The 17,393-nt window shown below is 47.5% G+C and overlaps 1 protein-coding gene across 1 annotated transcript in view; it reads right to left on the minus strand.

The window, feature by feature from the left end:
- The window catches only part of PELI2 (pellino E3 ubiquitin protein ligase family member 2), a 195,027-nt gene that overhangs the window by 103,253 nt on the left and 74,381 nt on the right, over positions 1 to 17,393 (minus strand). Inside the window, exon 5 of the mRNA XM_085626149.1 lies at positions 5,869 to 6,057. Coding sequence (XP_085482275.1) covers positions 5,869 to 6,057 — 189 coding nt within the window. The remainder of the gene's footprint in view (positions 1 to 5,868; positions 6,058 to 17,393) is intronic.

Here is a 17,393-nt window from a genome sequence, read left to right on the forward strand (position 1 = left end):
TACATACTAGGTTATGGCAGTGCTGATGTAGGCCATCACTAACGCATCCCGATTGTAAAAGCAAACACAGGATTTTGATTAAAAGAGGGTCACTCCCTCAACGAAACTCTGTCAGACCAAGGCGATTGTTTTGTACCTGTGCAAAATGTACCCTGTTTACGTCCAATTAAGCCAGAGCAGCTTTACTGTCATGGTTGTCCTTGCTGCCAATTTCTTTGCAGCAGTGTTTTTTGGGAAATAAATGTATACGGTGACTGTCAGACTCTGCTTGTCGTGATTCCCTCTCCTCTCGGCTGCCACACCCCTTTACCCCAAACGTAGGGGGTGCCCGGAGTAAAGTGTGTCCAGTTCCAGCAGTGACTGTCCCTGGTTTCACTTCTGAACACGGAGATAAGGATGACGCTTAATACCGTATCAAAATAATACAAGTGAATACGACTAGCAAGGGTAGGAGGTGAGGGGAGAACTGGTGTTCATATAAAAGTATTGAGCTGCGAGGATTTTGAATCAGGAATGGCACAAACCGGTTTAGTATTACCAGTATACTGGAGTAGGCCACGTTACTCTATGTCCTATCACTGAATCAAGTCTAAATGTAATCATCAAGTCACTGGTTATGGGTGGCGCATCGAGTGCTTTGTTATAGTTATGGCGTAGCAAACTATAGGAAGTGATAAGTTTCAACTTATTTATTTTGTATTTAAGATCAGCAGAAAATACACTTTAAGAACACTCCCCTTCAGAACAGGGTGCTCCCTCCCACAAAGAAAAACAAATCCGTAACAAAAATCTAAAAGACAAGTAGATCACGCATGAAGATGGCAGGCTACAGATTATTCCACGACCTACACATAGTTTTCATCACAAAAACACTGTCTCCAACCACTCCATTAACATTTGACATCCTAATGCCAAATGGATAAACCATAATTCATAAAGACAAATCTAACAGGATTAGTGACAGGCTATTTGTTATGTAAAAATACTCTTGTAGCTGGCCTACCAGAATCTATCATAATGCCTGTGAAAACGATCCTACACTAAGCTTGGCACCTTGTTTAATTCTTTAGTTTGTAGAAAAAGAAAGAACAATGCCGCCCTTTGCTGTATTTTAGAAGTATTGCTGCATTCTTATAACAAGCATTGGCGCGCGACAGCACTTAATGAGCCATGACGGCTCGTAGATAAGAAAGGCAGATGGCTGCTGCGCGCGTTCACGCGCAAATGCATGCAAGTGCTAGGCCATCCAAAGCAGCTTGTGGTAGCACTTTTTAAAGCCCCTACATAGGTGCAGATTCCGATCCGTTAAAAAAAATTCCCGTACGAATCGTATCCGGATTTTTTTACGTACGAATCGTACAAGTCCCGTAGAAACTGGCAAGTACGATTCGTATGTTAAAAAATCCATACGAAATGCATTGGGAAAATTCCCCGACACGTCCTCGGGTCGGAAAAAATGTCCGACACGTCCCCGGACAGTTTTACGTACGAATTGGTAAACTGAAGTCCGAGCGCGCAAGTACGATCCGTCCCGTCCGTCCGAATGCACAACCGTATGGAAAAAACACCGTACGGAGCGAACTCCCATGGCAACCATGGAGACGTCCGAACATGTGCCCGCATACGCGCCGAACACCCCCCCAGCCCCCCTCCCCTCCCCCGGGGGTGGGGGACCGCTCCGTTCCTACGGGGGTGGGGGTCCGCTCCGTACCTACGGGGGTGGGGGTCCGCTCCGTACCTACAGGGGTGCTGGGGGTACGGTGCGGACGTGTAGGGATGGGGTACGGTGCGTACCGGGCCCCCATTTTGTCATGCATCGCGGCGTACTTAGCTTTTCCGGCACTTTTTGGGTCCCGTAAAAATGTTGCCGTGCGAAGTGCTGTGGGTACGAATCGTACTCGCTGATCCGTAAAACGCTGCCTGACTCCGTGCGAATGTCGCGTACGCGGTGTCCCGGATCCGATTTGTGGTTCTCTTTTAGCCGGTCGGTGTTTTTTACGATAAGTACGGAAATGGTGTTTCCGTACGAATCGTACTTACGGGTTTGTAAGGTGTTGTTCCCGGGTACGAGTTGGACGGAGAAAACGCTCCGTCCGACGGTTCGTACCCGGGTTTTACAGGATCGGACTCGGCACCTAAATGTCTCTCCGAGCAGCGCATGGCTGGCTCAGCGAGACCTAAAAAAAGCGCTATGGATGGAGTGCTATAATAAAACAGGAAAAAGAAAGCTATGTAGGGAGCAGAAGATCGGGGCAGAGGGAGTGGTGGGGGGGAGAAATAGTATCTCAATTACACGGGGAGCAGCAGACCAGCACTAATTATGTTAAATCAATCAGTGTTTAGTCGGTGCTACACAGCAAGGAATGGAAGTGATGCTTAGCCTGCCCTGGCCAATTAGAAGGCTGCAAAGAAAAGCAACACTGAAGCCAACAAATGTTAAGCAATGGGCGGGCTCCAAGCTCTTTCTGTAAACAATAGTGCTTCTCAAGCGAGAATGCATGCTCACGCAGGGTCGACCCTAAAAATTGACCCCATTACGAAGAGGGTTATTTAAGCGGTGCAGTGCTATAACAACTAAGGCAAGGGCCAATTAAAAGAAATCTTTTAAAAACACTACTGTATATTCTCTAGTAAAACTATGTGTAAACAGTTTCGCTAGAAAACGCAGGAGGATCTAAAAACGAAAACAGATTTGCAAAAACAAGCACTTGAAAAGTCAATAGATCTGGCATCGGCTGACTGCCTTTTTCTGGCTTTATCAATGTTTATTTTGTCATGGGTATTTAAAAATTTTATTTTTGTGGAAGCTGCCAGGGCCTCAATCTTTACAAAAATAAAAAATAAATGTTCAAAGCAAAATTATTATTTTGGTCTAAAATAGCACAAATTGCTATTATGTTCCCTGGTAATTAAGGGAACCATTTGTGTGTGGGTGTGCTACTTGTGAATGTGCAGAATGCTCACATTCTCACTGTGAAGTAAGATGGTGGCTGAAGAGGGCTTTTCCACTGCCCCACGCTGTATAGTGTAGTGGGTAGGAGAAAAATGTGAATGGCTCATGACAGACAAATGAGAGGGTTGCCTGAAAGCCCTTATAACTGCATTATGCTTATAATTTTAATATAAAGTCAAAAGGTCTTGACTAATGCCAGACCTAACAACACAAACTTAGAATTCAGTTATTTGATCAGAAAATACAAAGACATTGAAAAACAGAAAATGAAAGTAAAGATGCAAGTTTTTCAGAGTGAGAGTATGTGGTGTATAATCAGGGGCTGGGATGATGCGAAAGAGGTTAAGCTCCATGACATTATACACTTTGATAAGACATGAAATACAGACTTAAAACTGTTGTTCTGTTGAGACCACATCTGCACAATAACATTATGCACTACAGCACGTTATCCGAAGGGTCAAGAAGTAGGTTTTGGAGAGGAGTAAAATAAAACGACCCACAAAAATGACAGACTTCAATCTGTATGTAACTGGAAGAAAAGCACAAATCTTCTTATAATTAAAAAAAATATATAAAGTGGAAGATGAAAGAACACAACTAATAAAATATACATTTCTGATGGAGGTATATCTTGTAAAAAAAAAAAAAAAAAAAAAAAGTTAAAATCTAAATACGATCTTTATTGATAACTAAACCAGAGCAGACCAGAGGAAAGAAAGCAGATGGTGGGGAAAAATGACATGCAGAAGACTAATGAAAGAATTGTAAATGAAATATTCACTTCTGAAGAGAAATCTAAACTGCTCTTAGTTATCAAATAATCAAAATCCAGTGTTTTATTAATCATAAAATTGCGCAGTACACTGAAATATGTAAATGAGAAATTCAAAATAAATCATTTTTAATCCAAAATGAAAAGAGGGATAGGAACGTCTAAGACAAATATTCTGAATCCAAGAATAGGTTTGCTGTGAAAACAAGAACTTGCGACTAATTCACTTTCATATGCAAGACGCCTCAAAGACCAATCAATGTGCCCTAACCATTTTATTATTTTGACCAGTTAGGCACCGCAAATCTCAACACAATATAAATGACAGATGCCACTCCTTTTTGTTAGCGATAGGAAAAAGGAAGGCAAGAGGAGAGAGAGTCCGACTGCAAGTGTATGAGTTTTTTCAGTATGGGCTTATCTAAAACTGCTGGGGGAAGGGGGAGGTACAACACAGTTTCACAAAAAAAAGTCTTGTACTCTCCCAAAAAAAAAAAAATCCTTCACCAGCATAGCTGATGTATGGAAAATGTTACTTTGTAACTATTTGCTTGTAGCTTGTATTTTTGTAGTTCTGTATATTCACGTGTTCTTCACCGTCTTGCCATCTAGTGTTAGACATGGACATTGTGCTTTCTGTCAAACAAGTTTTCGGTCTTGAGATAAATCGAGACTCCTGCCTGAAACCTATAATGCACAGGACAGACTTCAACTCAGATTGTGTGCCCATATTAACTTGTTAAAACTCTTTATTGTGCATATGGTCATGCATCTCAACATTGGCAAGAATGTCACAGTTCATTCAAAATCTTGACCCAAAAATCCCCCTCAATAATATGGAGATTGACTTTATGATGATCAGACGCTCTTTGTAAAACCTGATAAGATGCTATGTCATCTGGCGGGAAAGCCTTGATGGAAGAGGCTGTAGAGCTGGGTTGACATTGTTGTCTTGCCAGGGATCCTCCCCATTATTAACGGGACTAGGACACTGTAGAGGTCATGAGGGTCAAAATTGCTTGTGATTTGGAGACACATGAGAATTTTGTGGTTAAGGTGACCTGTGTGGGAACTGTGGTGATAGACAAATATGTCTTAATGGAGGATAAGGTACCTGCCATTGCTTTTTAGAGATCCTCCTCAAATGTGACTCTTTTCTTCTGCGGCTGTAGAGTCTAGCCTTTGTTCTAGTACAGACTCAGAGGAGAGGGATTTGAGACGTTCTTCCGCCTCTCCTGTGGGTAATTCCTATTGGCTTTTCCCATCATTCGAATAAGTCTTCAGGTCTGAAGATCGCCATTGGCTCCAATGGGTCTTGTGCTGCATTTTTGTCAATGTGCTCCGAGACACTTCTGCCTGTAGCGGACTGTCTGTTTGCCTTTAAATGACTGGTCAGTCCTCATAGTCCCAAGCTAAGTACAAACTGCAGACCAAGTCGTGACCCAATCACAGGAACTTCATATTGCATTTAGAGCAGAAAAAAAATAAACAACATTATGCACTACAACACATTATCCGAAGGGTCAAGAAGTAGGTTTTGGAGAGGAGTAAAATAAAACGACCCACAAAAATGAGACTTCAATCTGTATGTAACTGGAAGAAAAGCACAAATCTACTTTACGTTTAATAAAAAGAAAACATTTAAAATTAATTTTAAAAATGTTATTTTTAAGTTTACTGCTCACTAAAGCCTGCCCACTCCACCATCCCCCTCGCTCCATGGGTCATTCTCCTATGACCTGGTCTAAGGAACGCCTCCAGTCCCAGTTACATGCAAAGTGTGTTAAAGAGGAGTCTTTTGATGCTGTAGCTGCTGAAGTTCCGGTTACATGAGTTGATCACACAGTGCCCGAAGCTGGACCGTCATGGAGATTGAGAAGTACATACAAAACCCAATGGCAGAAAAAAAAAAAACTATCTGAAGTACAGTTTTTGTCCTAGTACATTGTTGACTTCAGGGAGGAGTCATGAATTATCTCAAGACCGAACGTTTGCTTCTGAGAAAAACAATGTGTAATGTTCGCAAGCCATTGTACAATACATCACCAATATAGCAGAAACAAGATGCTCATACTAATGTTTTAATCTAGTCGGCTGCATAGAGTCAACATAAAGTAGAAATTACACAGAAAATGCTTACAAGTTTTCCTCTTTGTAGGGCAGATCTAGTCTCGCGAAGAGTGTAGACATCACCACAAACTGAAATTTCGCGCCACAATCCAGGTTTAGATTCTTCTGTGAACCCTTCCTTCGGATGCATTACCAGAACACCATTAGTGGTTAAACCATCCATGTGACCATCTGGATTCTTCCATTTGGCTGCTTTCTCCTAAGCAAAAGAACACAGCAATCAATTAGCAGAGATCAGAAGATTTAAAATATTTGTTTCATGTGAAGCAAAATCTCAGCAGATATCTCAGAGGCCTAAAAGTCTGCTTATCTACCCTGTCAGATGGCTTTATATTACTGTGAGAAGTTGGCCTGGCATATGCTGTCTCCTAGTTATAGGGACACCTTGCACCAGTCCAATTCGACTCTTATTGATGATAGGTTTAAGACAACCTTTAAAGAAAGCTATCCTAGTGGTAGCTGTGGAGAGCAGCCTTCAGGCTAAGTCTTGAAGGAGTGTTAAGCTTATTGTTTTACCATAATAACCTCTTGAATAACCAAATGAAAGAGTAGCCCACACAGGTATATATATATATATATATATATATATATATATAAAATATATGTATTTATTCTAGACAGAATCCCACAGTCTCTTTATGAAGCTGTGGCAAAGTTACAATATCAAACAAGCATTGATAGACACAATAAATAGCACTAATAACATTGGGCCCCAGGGGGGGACCAAACCATATACTAAAAAAGTGGTAGAAGAACCACGACAATTCTACAGACAATGCCTAGGGCATTTAGGATCGCTGGCCCCTTAAGAATCCACCCAAGGGTTATGAGGAAGGGGACCCACGGGAGGCGCGTGCAGTGGAAGTAGCTGCTATCGGGATCTCTATTACAGCCTATGGAGAATGTCGCGGTTGGAAATAAACAGTTTAAAAATACTTCTAGCAGGAGTACAAAGTTAAAACTTTAGACTTAAGCTTTTGAGGAGCCCACTACCACGAGAGTACCGAGGTACCACTGTTACCTGCCCCAGGGAAGCCGGGTGCATAGGTCGTTTCTGCTGTCGGGTCGCGGGCTGATTTTCAATGGGAAAATAGTCAAAAGTTCTGCTAGCCAAAAGCGTCGATGATTCCGTGAAGATCAAAGATGTGAAGATTGTAGAGAAGAACCTGAAAGCAGAGGGGACAGAGTCTGGGTCACGGCAAAGTGACCAGGAGGCTCAAAGCAAAGAGCCCTTCGATGTCGGGTGCTTCAGGTGGAAAGTGGTGTAGCTTGGATCTGCAGCCACGTGCTCCGGGAGGCTTCAAGGAAGGCCAGCTTCTGGAGGGCGACTGTCCCACGTCGGAAGAGGGTCGCTGCGGTGTTAGTGTCCGGAATGGATCCACTAAGCCTTGGCAACCGCAACCCACGAAAGATAAATAAATCTGCTACAGTGCAGACCCACAAGGTCTGGGAGAGGTCTCCTTCGAGGAGACTGTAGAGCAGGCCTGGAGCAACCAGGGGAACTCTTGATTGTAGAAATAGACCTCCGCTAGGGCCCACAAGTCGAGAGACAAGGGACCGCGGGAGGCGGCAATTTGGAGTGCATAAAAGGGCACCCACGGGCCACCGGAGGGGGCTAGGGCGCTGGTCTTTGGCACAATTGCTGTAGAGTGGTTGGCTCGAAAACGGGCCAAAGCACAACTTCCCCACTGGTCAAGGTCGTGTGCTACGCAAGAGGTGGCCGGTGTCCTGGGGTATTTGGGGATCTCGGCACCCACGCGGTCCACGGTGCCCAAACTCGTTGAGCACACTCACTGGCCTCTGGGATGCGCTGGAAACCCACCTCAAGGGTGCTGGAAGTCGTCGAAGTCCGTAGGAGCAGCGAGGTTCCAACCGGGTCACTTGCAGTGTTTCAGGTGCCTGCCAAGCAGGGTGATGACTCCTTTATCCCAAGGGAGATTTCTTCCGTCAGCTGGGCAGCAGCAAGTCGAAGGTCAAGACTGTAAAGTTCAAGATTAATCTTAGGCTCTGGGGCCACGTTGTGAGAAAGTGCCATCTTTCTTGCATGGTATGCCCCCACTTTTTGCTAAATTGCTGAATGTACTTCGATTGAGTGTACCCTGGGTTCCTGCCAATCAGGTGCCCAGGGCCTATGTTCCTTCCTTAAACCACACAAACTCCAAATTGGCAAACCCTAGCCACAGGGCCTTGTGACCAGGGAAGGCCTCTAAGGGCTGCAGCACTCATTGTGCCACCCTCAGAGGCCCTGTACCCTTACACACACACACACTGCCCTTGCAGGCTGAGTGTCTGGGTGCAGGACAAAACAAAGAGTCGACATGGCACACATCACTGTGTACCATGCCCATCACCTACACTGCCAAGGCATATGTCAGCCACCCCTCTAGCTGGGTGCATTACGCCTATGGTGTGGGCACAGGAGCAGGAGCCCTGTGCCCCTACAGTACCCGGGTCCATTCCTGGGCACTGTAAGTGCAGTGCTGTCATTTAAGAATACATGGTGCTGAGAGCTTGTCAAACACGAGCTCCACCGCACCATATTGGCAACACTGAAGCCTGGGAAGTTTGGTATCAAACTTCTCAGCACATTGAACCCACACTGATGCCAGTGTAGGATTTAATGTACTAAGCACCCCAGAGGGCATCTTAGAAGATGCCCCCTTACAGCTAACTTGCAATCCACGTCTGCTCTGAGGCTGCCCAGGCTGCCACACAGCAGACACGTTGCTGGACCCCTGGGTGGGAGAGCCCCTGCTCTCCCGGGCCTGCAACAATGCACATCCTGGGTGAGGTGAGAAATCTCCTCCCCCAGGATGAGCAAAGGGAAGCTTCAAAGGCCTGCCGCCAGTTGGAGTTTCCCCAGGCCACTGCAACCCCCCCACTCTGGCGGGAAGCTTGGCCGGAAACCCCATACAAGGACAGGGGATGTGCCAGCCTGCCCACCCCACCCCTCAGGTGGGGGAGGCGAGGTGAAGCACATCTCCGGGCTCTCGCCATCTTGAAGATGGGAGGCCCTACCCTATCAGGATTAGGCTACTGCCCCCCTCCCACAGGAGAGAGGCAGGATAGGGGGTGTACCCACCCCAGGACAAGGACCCATTGGTCCCTGGCCTTCACCTACCTGTAATGCCCCTAAATCTAGTATTTAGGGGCCCCCTGAACCTTCCTTCCGGAGATTCCATATAGAAAAACGACAAGAAGAGCAAGAAGAACAAAGACCTGCCCTGCAGCTGCTAAAAAGAGAAGAAGACACCAACTGCTTTGGCCCCAGCCCTACCGGCCTGTCGACTCTCGAACCTGCACCAGCGCGGCATCCCACGTGGCCAGCAACCTCACCAACCCCGGAGGACCTGGCTACCTTTTAGCTCTAAGCCCCTGGGACTCCCACGAGTAGAGGCTCTACTCAAGAAACCTACTTGCTATCCCTGGCACCAGCCCGGGACCGCGGACCCAACACACTCTGCACCAGCCAAGCCTGGCCAGTGCCGGAGTGGACAAAGACCCAGAGGACGACCCCACGGCGACTGTGACCCAGAGTCCGGCACCCAAGGACCCCCCCTCGACATCCCGGAAGAAGCCTGCAGCCTCAGAACCAAGTGCCACCCCAGCCGCGATCAACCAGAGGGTAAGATTCCCGACGTCAAAAGGCACCCCTGCACCCGGCGCCCTGCGACCCCCTGTGCCCAATCCCGGGGTACCCACCTAACCTACAACTACCCAACTTACCTCTCGAAGTGGTGGTGGCACCTGAAACATCCTCGTCCCCGAGCCTGCAGCCTCTTTCCAAACCGGAACATTCCCATTGATTTCCATTGAGCGCCCTAAGGCTCAAAAGCACCCTGCACCCAGCCGCCCGAGTGGCCCTGGCAGTGCCCTCTCTACACTAACCTACTTCCCCACTTGCCCTGAGTAAGTGACCAGGAGCCCAGCTCCCACAGCCGCGTGGCTTGCCAGACAGCAGCCACCAACCAAGGCCCCCCTATCCCTCATAGGATAACATTGGGCCCAACTCTCTCTGCACCCGGCCGTCCTGAAACCGCTGAGGGTGAACCAACTGTACCTACCTGACACTGGGGGACCCCTGAGTCCATGCCCGGAATTTCAACACTACCAGTCGAGTACTTACCCTTAAACCGCTAACTTCATTTTCCTCATAGGGTAACATTGACTGGCTTTTTCTTCAAAAATCTTCTAAGTGTGAACTTTTCAAAACTGCAAAAATTCACCAAAAATCAGCCAAGTGACAAAAACGAATTTACTCACCTGCTCCTAGGTGAGCTCCCAGTGCTGGATCTTGGTGCCCAGTCCTGACTCTGAAAAGTGTTCACAACTATACTTACTTCTAACTCATTTTTCTCCCATAGGAAACCATTGTCTGCTTTTCTGTGAAATTTCTTCTAAGTGTCTACTTTTGCAAATTTGAAATATTCTTTTAAAATCGTACCATTTCTGCAAACGAAATTACTTACCTGCTTTTGATAAGGACCCCAGTCCTGGGTCTAGGCACCCAGTCCTGGATTACTAAAGTAACGATAAAGTACTCTACCTGCAATTTGAATTTCTTGCCATAGAGATCCATTGAATGTTTTCTGTGAAATATTTTCTAAGTGCTAACTTTTGAAATAACTAAATATTATTTAAAAATCATTACAGTTATTAAGTCGACTTTCATCACTTGATTCTGAATACTGACCCCAGGCTGGTTCTAGGATCCAGACCTGGAATTCCAAAAGTAATCTGAAAAGTAATTTATTACAAATAACCTGAATTTACCATTGAGCTCAATGCATTGTTATGTTTAGGAAATAGGATTGTTTATTGCAACCAACTGTGACTGTTTACACAAATTTATTGCTTGAAACAAAAGTATTTACATTCAACCTCTCATTCTGAGAAAGTATATTTTTACCCCCTTGTGGTTCTTAAAATAAAACAAGCATATATTTTATATATACAAATCATTGGCCTAGAGTTCAGTTATTGAGTGTGTGAAACCATTTGCTGACTGAGTGGGTACAATAAATGCTTTACACTGTCCTCTGGTACTGCCTTACTGCTCGACCAAGCTACCACTTTTGAGAGTAAGGTCATACCTAACTTTGACCTCTATCAGCCTCTGGGGGACTGTGGACTCTGTACACCCTGTACCTATTAGGGAACAGTATATACAGAGCCACTTTCTCACATTGGTGGATCAGCGGTGGGATACAAACTTGCATTTGTTGGACTACTTGGTTACCATCTGATCACACGACAGAACTCTTAAAAATTGCCTTTAGAATTCTGATTGGTTTTTCCAAAATTACTAAAAGTCTTGCTAGGGCCTTGCTTAAGTCCCATTAGAATTTTAGAAAAATAAAAGTCACTATAGTCAGGGTAGAGGGTTAGAACTGTCAGGTTAGAATGTCTCAAACAAACCCAGCTATTAGTGATAATAATAACATGGACCTGGTGGAGGAGCTCGACCTCACACCTTACTTACACTTGTCTTTCAAGGAATTGAGGTCCTTATGTAAACTCAAAAATTTACAAATGGGTCAGCATCCATCCAAACAAGGGCTCCAGGAGCTCCTGGCTGAGTATGCTAAAGACCACCCATCTGAACATGGTGATGGCCAGTCAGATGAGGAAAGGGAAACAGGGGAGGAGGACAGCAACCTCCCCATACTATTCCCTAGGGAGGAGATGGCACCCATACCCTCCAACTCAAGACATAGCATCTGGGCACCTAGAGACCACACAGGTGGCTCTGGTCCCAGAGACAACACTGGGGGACCCCCCAGTGAAGAGGACAGCCTTGTGAGGCTGGCCAAAAGAATAGATCTAGAGTCCAGGCTCCTGGCTCTAGAAAAGGAAAGGAGAGAGATGGGTTTAGCACCCATCAATGGTGGCAGCAATAATAAAAACAAGGATAGGGAGGAAACTTCTGACCTTAAAATCCCCAAAGGGATTGTCCCTAAATTTGAGGAAGGTGATGATATCACCAAATGGTTCACAGCCTTTGAGAGGGCTTGTGATATCAGGAAAGTAAAGAAACCTCTCTGGGGGGCACTCCTGTGGGAACTGTTCTCTGGTAACTGCAGGGACAGGCTTCTGACTCTCTCTGGGCCAGAAGCAGGATCCTATGACCTCATGAAGAAAGCTCTGATTGAGGGATTCGGATTCACCACTGAGGAGTATAGAATTAGATTCAGGGGGGCTCACAAAACCCAGACCCAGTCCTGGATTGATTTTGTAGATTTCTCAGTGAAGACACTGGATGGTTGGTTAGCTGGACATGGTGTGCAGGATTTTACTGGATTGTACAATTTATTCATGAAGGAACATATTTTGAGTAACTGCACAAATGAAAAGTTGCATCAGCATTTGGTAGACCTAGGTCTAATTTCTCCCCAAGAATTGGGAAAGAAGGCAGACCACTGGGTCAAGACTAGGGTGACCAAGACAACCACTGGGGGTGACCAAAAGAAGGTGGTCACAAAACCTCCCCAGGGGAAAGGTGGTGAGAATCCCCAAGATAAAAAGTCTGAGTCTTCCAAAGGGCCCCAAAAACCTGTTCAGGTGGGTGGGACCCAAACTACTCCCTATGTGCCCCAACCATATAGGGGGAAGAACTTTGATCCCTTAAAGGCCTGGTGTAATACCTGTAAGAAGCAGGGACACCTAACTGTATCTTGCCCCCTAAACAAAGCCCCTAAGGCACCCAGTACAGCCACTCCCGGGGCAGCAAGTATACAAATGGGATCAGAGGTGTACCCTGAGCAAATCTGGGAACACACTGAAGCAAGTTTAGTCTCCTTGGGAGAAGTGGAGTTTGCCACTGTGGCTGTGTGGCCCCCCAACTTAAAGAAATACTTACAGTACCCCTGGGTAAATGGAACTAGGGTAGAAGCTCTGAGGGATACAGGTGCCAGTGTCACTATGGTGAAAGACACACTGGTTTCCCCTGAGCAATACTTGATTGGGAAGTCTTACCCAGTCACCAACGCTGACAGTGTCACCACTAGTCATCCCATGGCCATGGTAACATTAGGCTGGGGGGGGGGGGTTACTGGCCTGAAACAGGTAGTGGTCTCTCCAAAGTTGCCAGCTGCATGCCTGCTTGGAAATGATCTGGAAACCTCAGCCTGGGCTGAAGTTGAGTTAAAGGCCCATGCAGCCATGCTGGGCATCCCTGAATTGGTGTGTGTGCAAACCAGAGCACAGAGCAAGAGGAAGGGTGAAAAAGTAGGTTTGGAGCCTGGAATAATGGCCCAACCAACCAAGAGGAAGGGCAAGGAGACTGGGGGACCAGCTTCTGTACAGCCAAACACTCAGAACCCCTCTCCCCCTGGAGAGGATGTAGATACCCCTGAGGGAACTGAGTCCATGGAGCTTGACCCTTACCAGGTTGAACTCTTGGGCCCAGGGGGACCCTCTAGGGAAGAGCTGTGCCAGGGCCAGCGAGACTGTCCCACTCTTGAAAGCCTGAGACAACAAGCTGCTTCAGAAGCCAGGGGAGATGTCAGTGGTACCCACAGAGCTTATTGGGAAGAGGGATTACTGTATGCTGAGGCAAGAGACCCCACTCCTGGAGCCACCAGGAGGGTGGTAGTGCCACAGAAGTACAGGGAGTTCCTCCTAACTTTGGCTCATGACATCCCCCTAGCTGGACATCTGGGGCAATCCAAAACTTGGGAAAGGTTAGTGAGTCACTTTTACTGGCCCCAGATGCACCAAAAGGTGAAGGAGTTTGTCAGCTCCTGTGTTACCTGTCAGGCCAGTGGCAAGACAGGTGGCCACCCAAAGGCCCCCCTCATTCCACTACCAGTGGTGGGGGTCCCCTTTGAAAGGGTAGGTGTGGACATTGTGGGTCCACTTGAACCTCCCACAGCCTCAGGGAACAAATTCATTCTAGTAGTAGTGGATCATGCTACTAGGTACCCTGAAGCAATTCCACTTAGGACTACTACAGCTCCTGCAGTAGCCAAGGCCCTCCTGGGTGTCTTCACCAGGGTGGGTTTTCCTAAGGAGGTGGTTTCAGACAGAGGTTCCAACTTCATGTCTGCTTACCTAACACACATGTGGAAAGAGTGTGGAGTGCAGTACAAGTTTACTACACCCTACCACCCACAAACCAATGGCCTTGTTGAGAGGTTCAACAAGACATTGAAAGGTATGATCATGGGACTCCCTGAGAAACTCAAAAGGAGGTGGGATGTCCTGTTACCATGCTTGCTTTTCGCTTACAGGGAAGTGCCACAGAAGGGAGTAGGTTTCTCACCCTTTGAACTTCTGTTTGGTCATCCTGTAAGGGGACCACTATGTCTTGTAAAAGAGGGCTGGGAGAGGCCTCTTCAGGAACCCAAACAAGACATAGTGGACTATGTGCTTGGCCTAAGGTCCAGAATGGCTGAGTATATGGAAAAGGCATCCAAGAACCTTGAGGCCAGCCAGGAGCTCCAGAAGCACTGGTATGACCAAAAAGCTGCACTGGTTGAATTTCAACCAGGGCAACAGGTGTGGGTTTTGGAGCCAGTGGCACCAAGGGCTCTCCAAGACAAATGGAGTGGCCCTTACCCTATCCTAGAGAGAAAGAGTGAGGTCACCTATCTAGTTGACCTGGGCACTAGCAGGACACCCAAAAGGGTCATCCATGTGAACCGCCTTAAACTCTACAATGATAGGGCTGACATCACCATACTGATGGTGACTGATGAAGAACAGGAAGCAGAGAGTGAGCCACTCCCTGACCTCCTATCCTACAGCCCAAAAGATGGGTCAGTAGATGGTGTGATTTTCTCAGACACCCTCTCTGCCCAACAGCAGACTGACTGCAAGCAAGTCTTGCAACAATATGCTAGCCTCTTTTCCCTGACCCCTGGTCTGACAAGCTGGTGTACCCATGATGTGGACACTGGTGACAGTGCACCTGTCAAGAACAAAATCTATCGACAGTCAGATCAAGTCAAGGAAAGCATCAAAGCTGAGGTCAGCAAGATGCTGGAGTTAGGGGTCATTGAGCCTTCAGAGAGCCCCTGGGCTAGCCCAGTGGTTCTGGTCCCCAAACCTCATCAACAGGGTGAAAAGAGAGAGATGAGGTTCTGTGTGGACTATAGAGGGCTCAACTCTGTCACCAAGACAGATGCTCACCCTATCCCAAGAGCAGATGAACTGATAGACAAATTGGGGGCTGCCAAATTTCTCAGTACCTTTGACTTAACTGCAGGGTACTGGCAGATTGGCATGGCCCCAGGAGCAAAAGAAAAGACAGCATTCTCCACCCCTGATGGGCATTATCAGTTTACTGTGATGCCCTTTGGGTTAAAGAATGCCCCTGCCACCTTCCAGAGGTTGGTGAACCATGTCCTGGCTGGGTTGGAGTCCTTTAGTGCAGCTTATCTTGATGATATTGCTGTCTTTAGCTCCACCTGGCAGGATCACCTGATCCACCTTGGGAAGGTTTTAGAGGCTCTGCAGAGTGCAGGTCTCACTATCAAGGCATCCAAATGCCAGATAGGGCAGGGCACTGTGGTGTACTTGGGCCACCTTGTAGGTGGAGGCCAGGTACAGCCCTTACAACCCAAAATCCAGGCCATCATGGACTGGATAGCTCCAACAACCCAGACCCAAGTCAGGGCATTCCTTGGCTTGACTGGGTACTACAGGAGGTTTGTGAAGGGGTATGGGTCCATTGTGACCCCCCTCACAGAACTCACCTCCAAGAAAATGCCCAAGAAAGTTAACTGGACAGTTAGTTGTCAAAAGGCTTTTGACACCCTAAAAGAAGCAATGTGCTCAGCACCAATTCTAAAAGCTCCAGATTATGCCAAGCAGTTCATAGTGCAGACTGATGCCTCTGAGCTAGGGATAGGAGCGGTCCTATCCCAGACCAATGATGAAGGCCAAGACCAACCTGTTGCTTTTATAAGCAGAAGACTACTCCCTAGAGAGCAGCGTTGGAGTGCCATTGAGAGGGAGGCCTTTGCTGTGGTTTGGTCCCTGAAGAAGCTGAGGCCATACTTGTTTGGCACTCACTTCCTAGTTCAAACTGACCACAGACCTCTCAGATGGCTAATGCAGATGAAAGGGGAAAATCCAAAACTACTGAGGTGGTCCATCTCCCTACAGGGAATGGACTTTGAAGTGGAACACAGACCAGGGACTGCCCATGCCAATGCAGATGGACTTTCCAGGTTCTTCCACTTAGACAATGAAGACTCCATAGGACAAGGTTAGTCTCATCACCTTTCGTTTGGGGGGGGGTTGTGTGAGAAAGTGCCATCTTTCTTGCATGGTATGCCCCCACTTTTTGCTAAATTGCTGAATGTACTTCGATTGAGTGTACCCTGGGTTCCTGCCAATCAGGTGCCCAGGGCCTATGTTCCTTCCTTAAACCACACAAACTCCAAATTGGCAAACCCTAGCCACATGTCAGCCCCTAGTAAATGGTACCCTAGGTACCCAGGGCCTTGTGACCAGGGAAGGCCTCTAAGGGCTGCAGCACTCATTGTGCCACCCTCAGAGGCCCTGTACCCTTACACACACACACTGCCCTTGCAGGCTGAGTGTCTGGGTGCAGGACAAAACAAAGAGTCGACATGGCACACATCACTGTGTACCATGCCCATCACCTACACTGCCAAGGCATATGTCAGCCACCCCTCTAGCTGGGTGCATTACGCCTATGGTGTGGGCACAGGAGCAGGAGCCCTGTGCCCCTACAGTACCCGGGTCCATTCCTGGGCACTGTAAGTGCAGTGCTGTCATTTAAGAATACATGGTGCTGAGAGCTTGTCAAACACGAGCTCCACCGCACCATATTGGCAACACTGAAGCCTGGGAAGTTTGGTATCAAACTTCTCAGCACATTGAACCCACACTGATGCCAGTGTAGGATTTAATGTACTAAGCACCCCAGAGGGCATCTTAGAAGATGCCCCCTTACAGCTAACTTGCAATCCACGTCTGCTCTGAGGCTGCCCAGGCTGCCACACAGCAGACACGTTGCTGGACCCCTGGGTGGGAGAGCCCCTGCTCTCCCGGGCCTGCAACAATGCACATCCTGGGTGAGGTGAGAAATCTCCTCCCCCAGGATGAGCAAAGGGAAGCTTCAAAGGCCTGCCGCCAGTTGGAGTTTCCCCAGGCCACTGCAACCCCCCCACTCTGGCGGGAAGCTTGGCCGGAAACCCCATACAAGGACAGGGGATGTGCCAGCCTGCCCACCCCACCCCTCAGGTGGGGGAGGCGAGGTGAAGCACATCTCCGGGCTCTCGCCATCTTGAAGATGGGAGGCCCTACCCTATCAGGATTAGGCTACTGCCCCCCTCCCACAGGAGAGAGGCAGGATAGGGGGTGTACCCACCCCAGGACAAGGACCCATTGGTCCCTGGCCTTCACCTACCTGTAACGCCCCTAAATCTAGTATTTAGGGGCCCCCTGAACCTTCCTTCCGGAGATTCCATATAGAAAAACGACAAGAAGAGCAAGAAGAACAAAGACCTGCCCTGCAGCTGCTAAAAAGAGAAGAAGACACCAACTGCTTTGGCCCCAGCC

This window comes from Triturus cristatus, chromosome 9, assembly GCF_964204655.1.
Source record: "Triturus cristatus chromosome 9, aTriCri1.1, whole genome shotgun sequence".
Taxonomy (NCBI): Eukaryota; Metazoa; Chordata; class Amphibia; order Caudata; family Salamandridae; genus Triturus; species Triturus cristatus.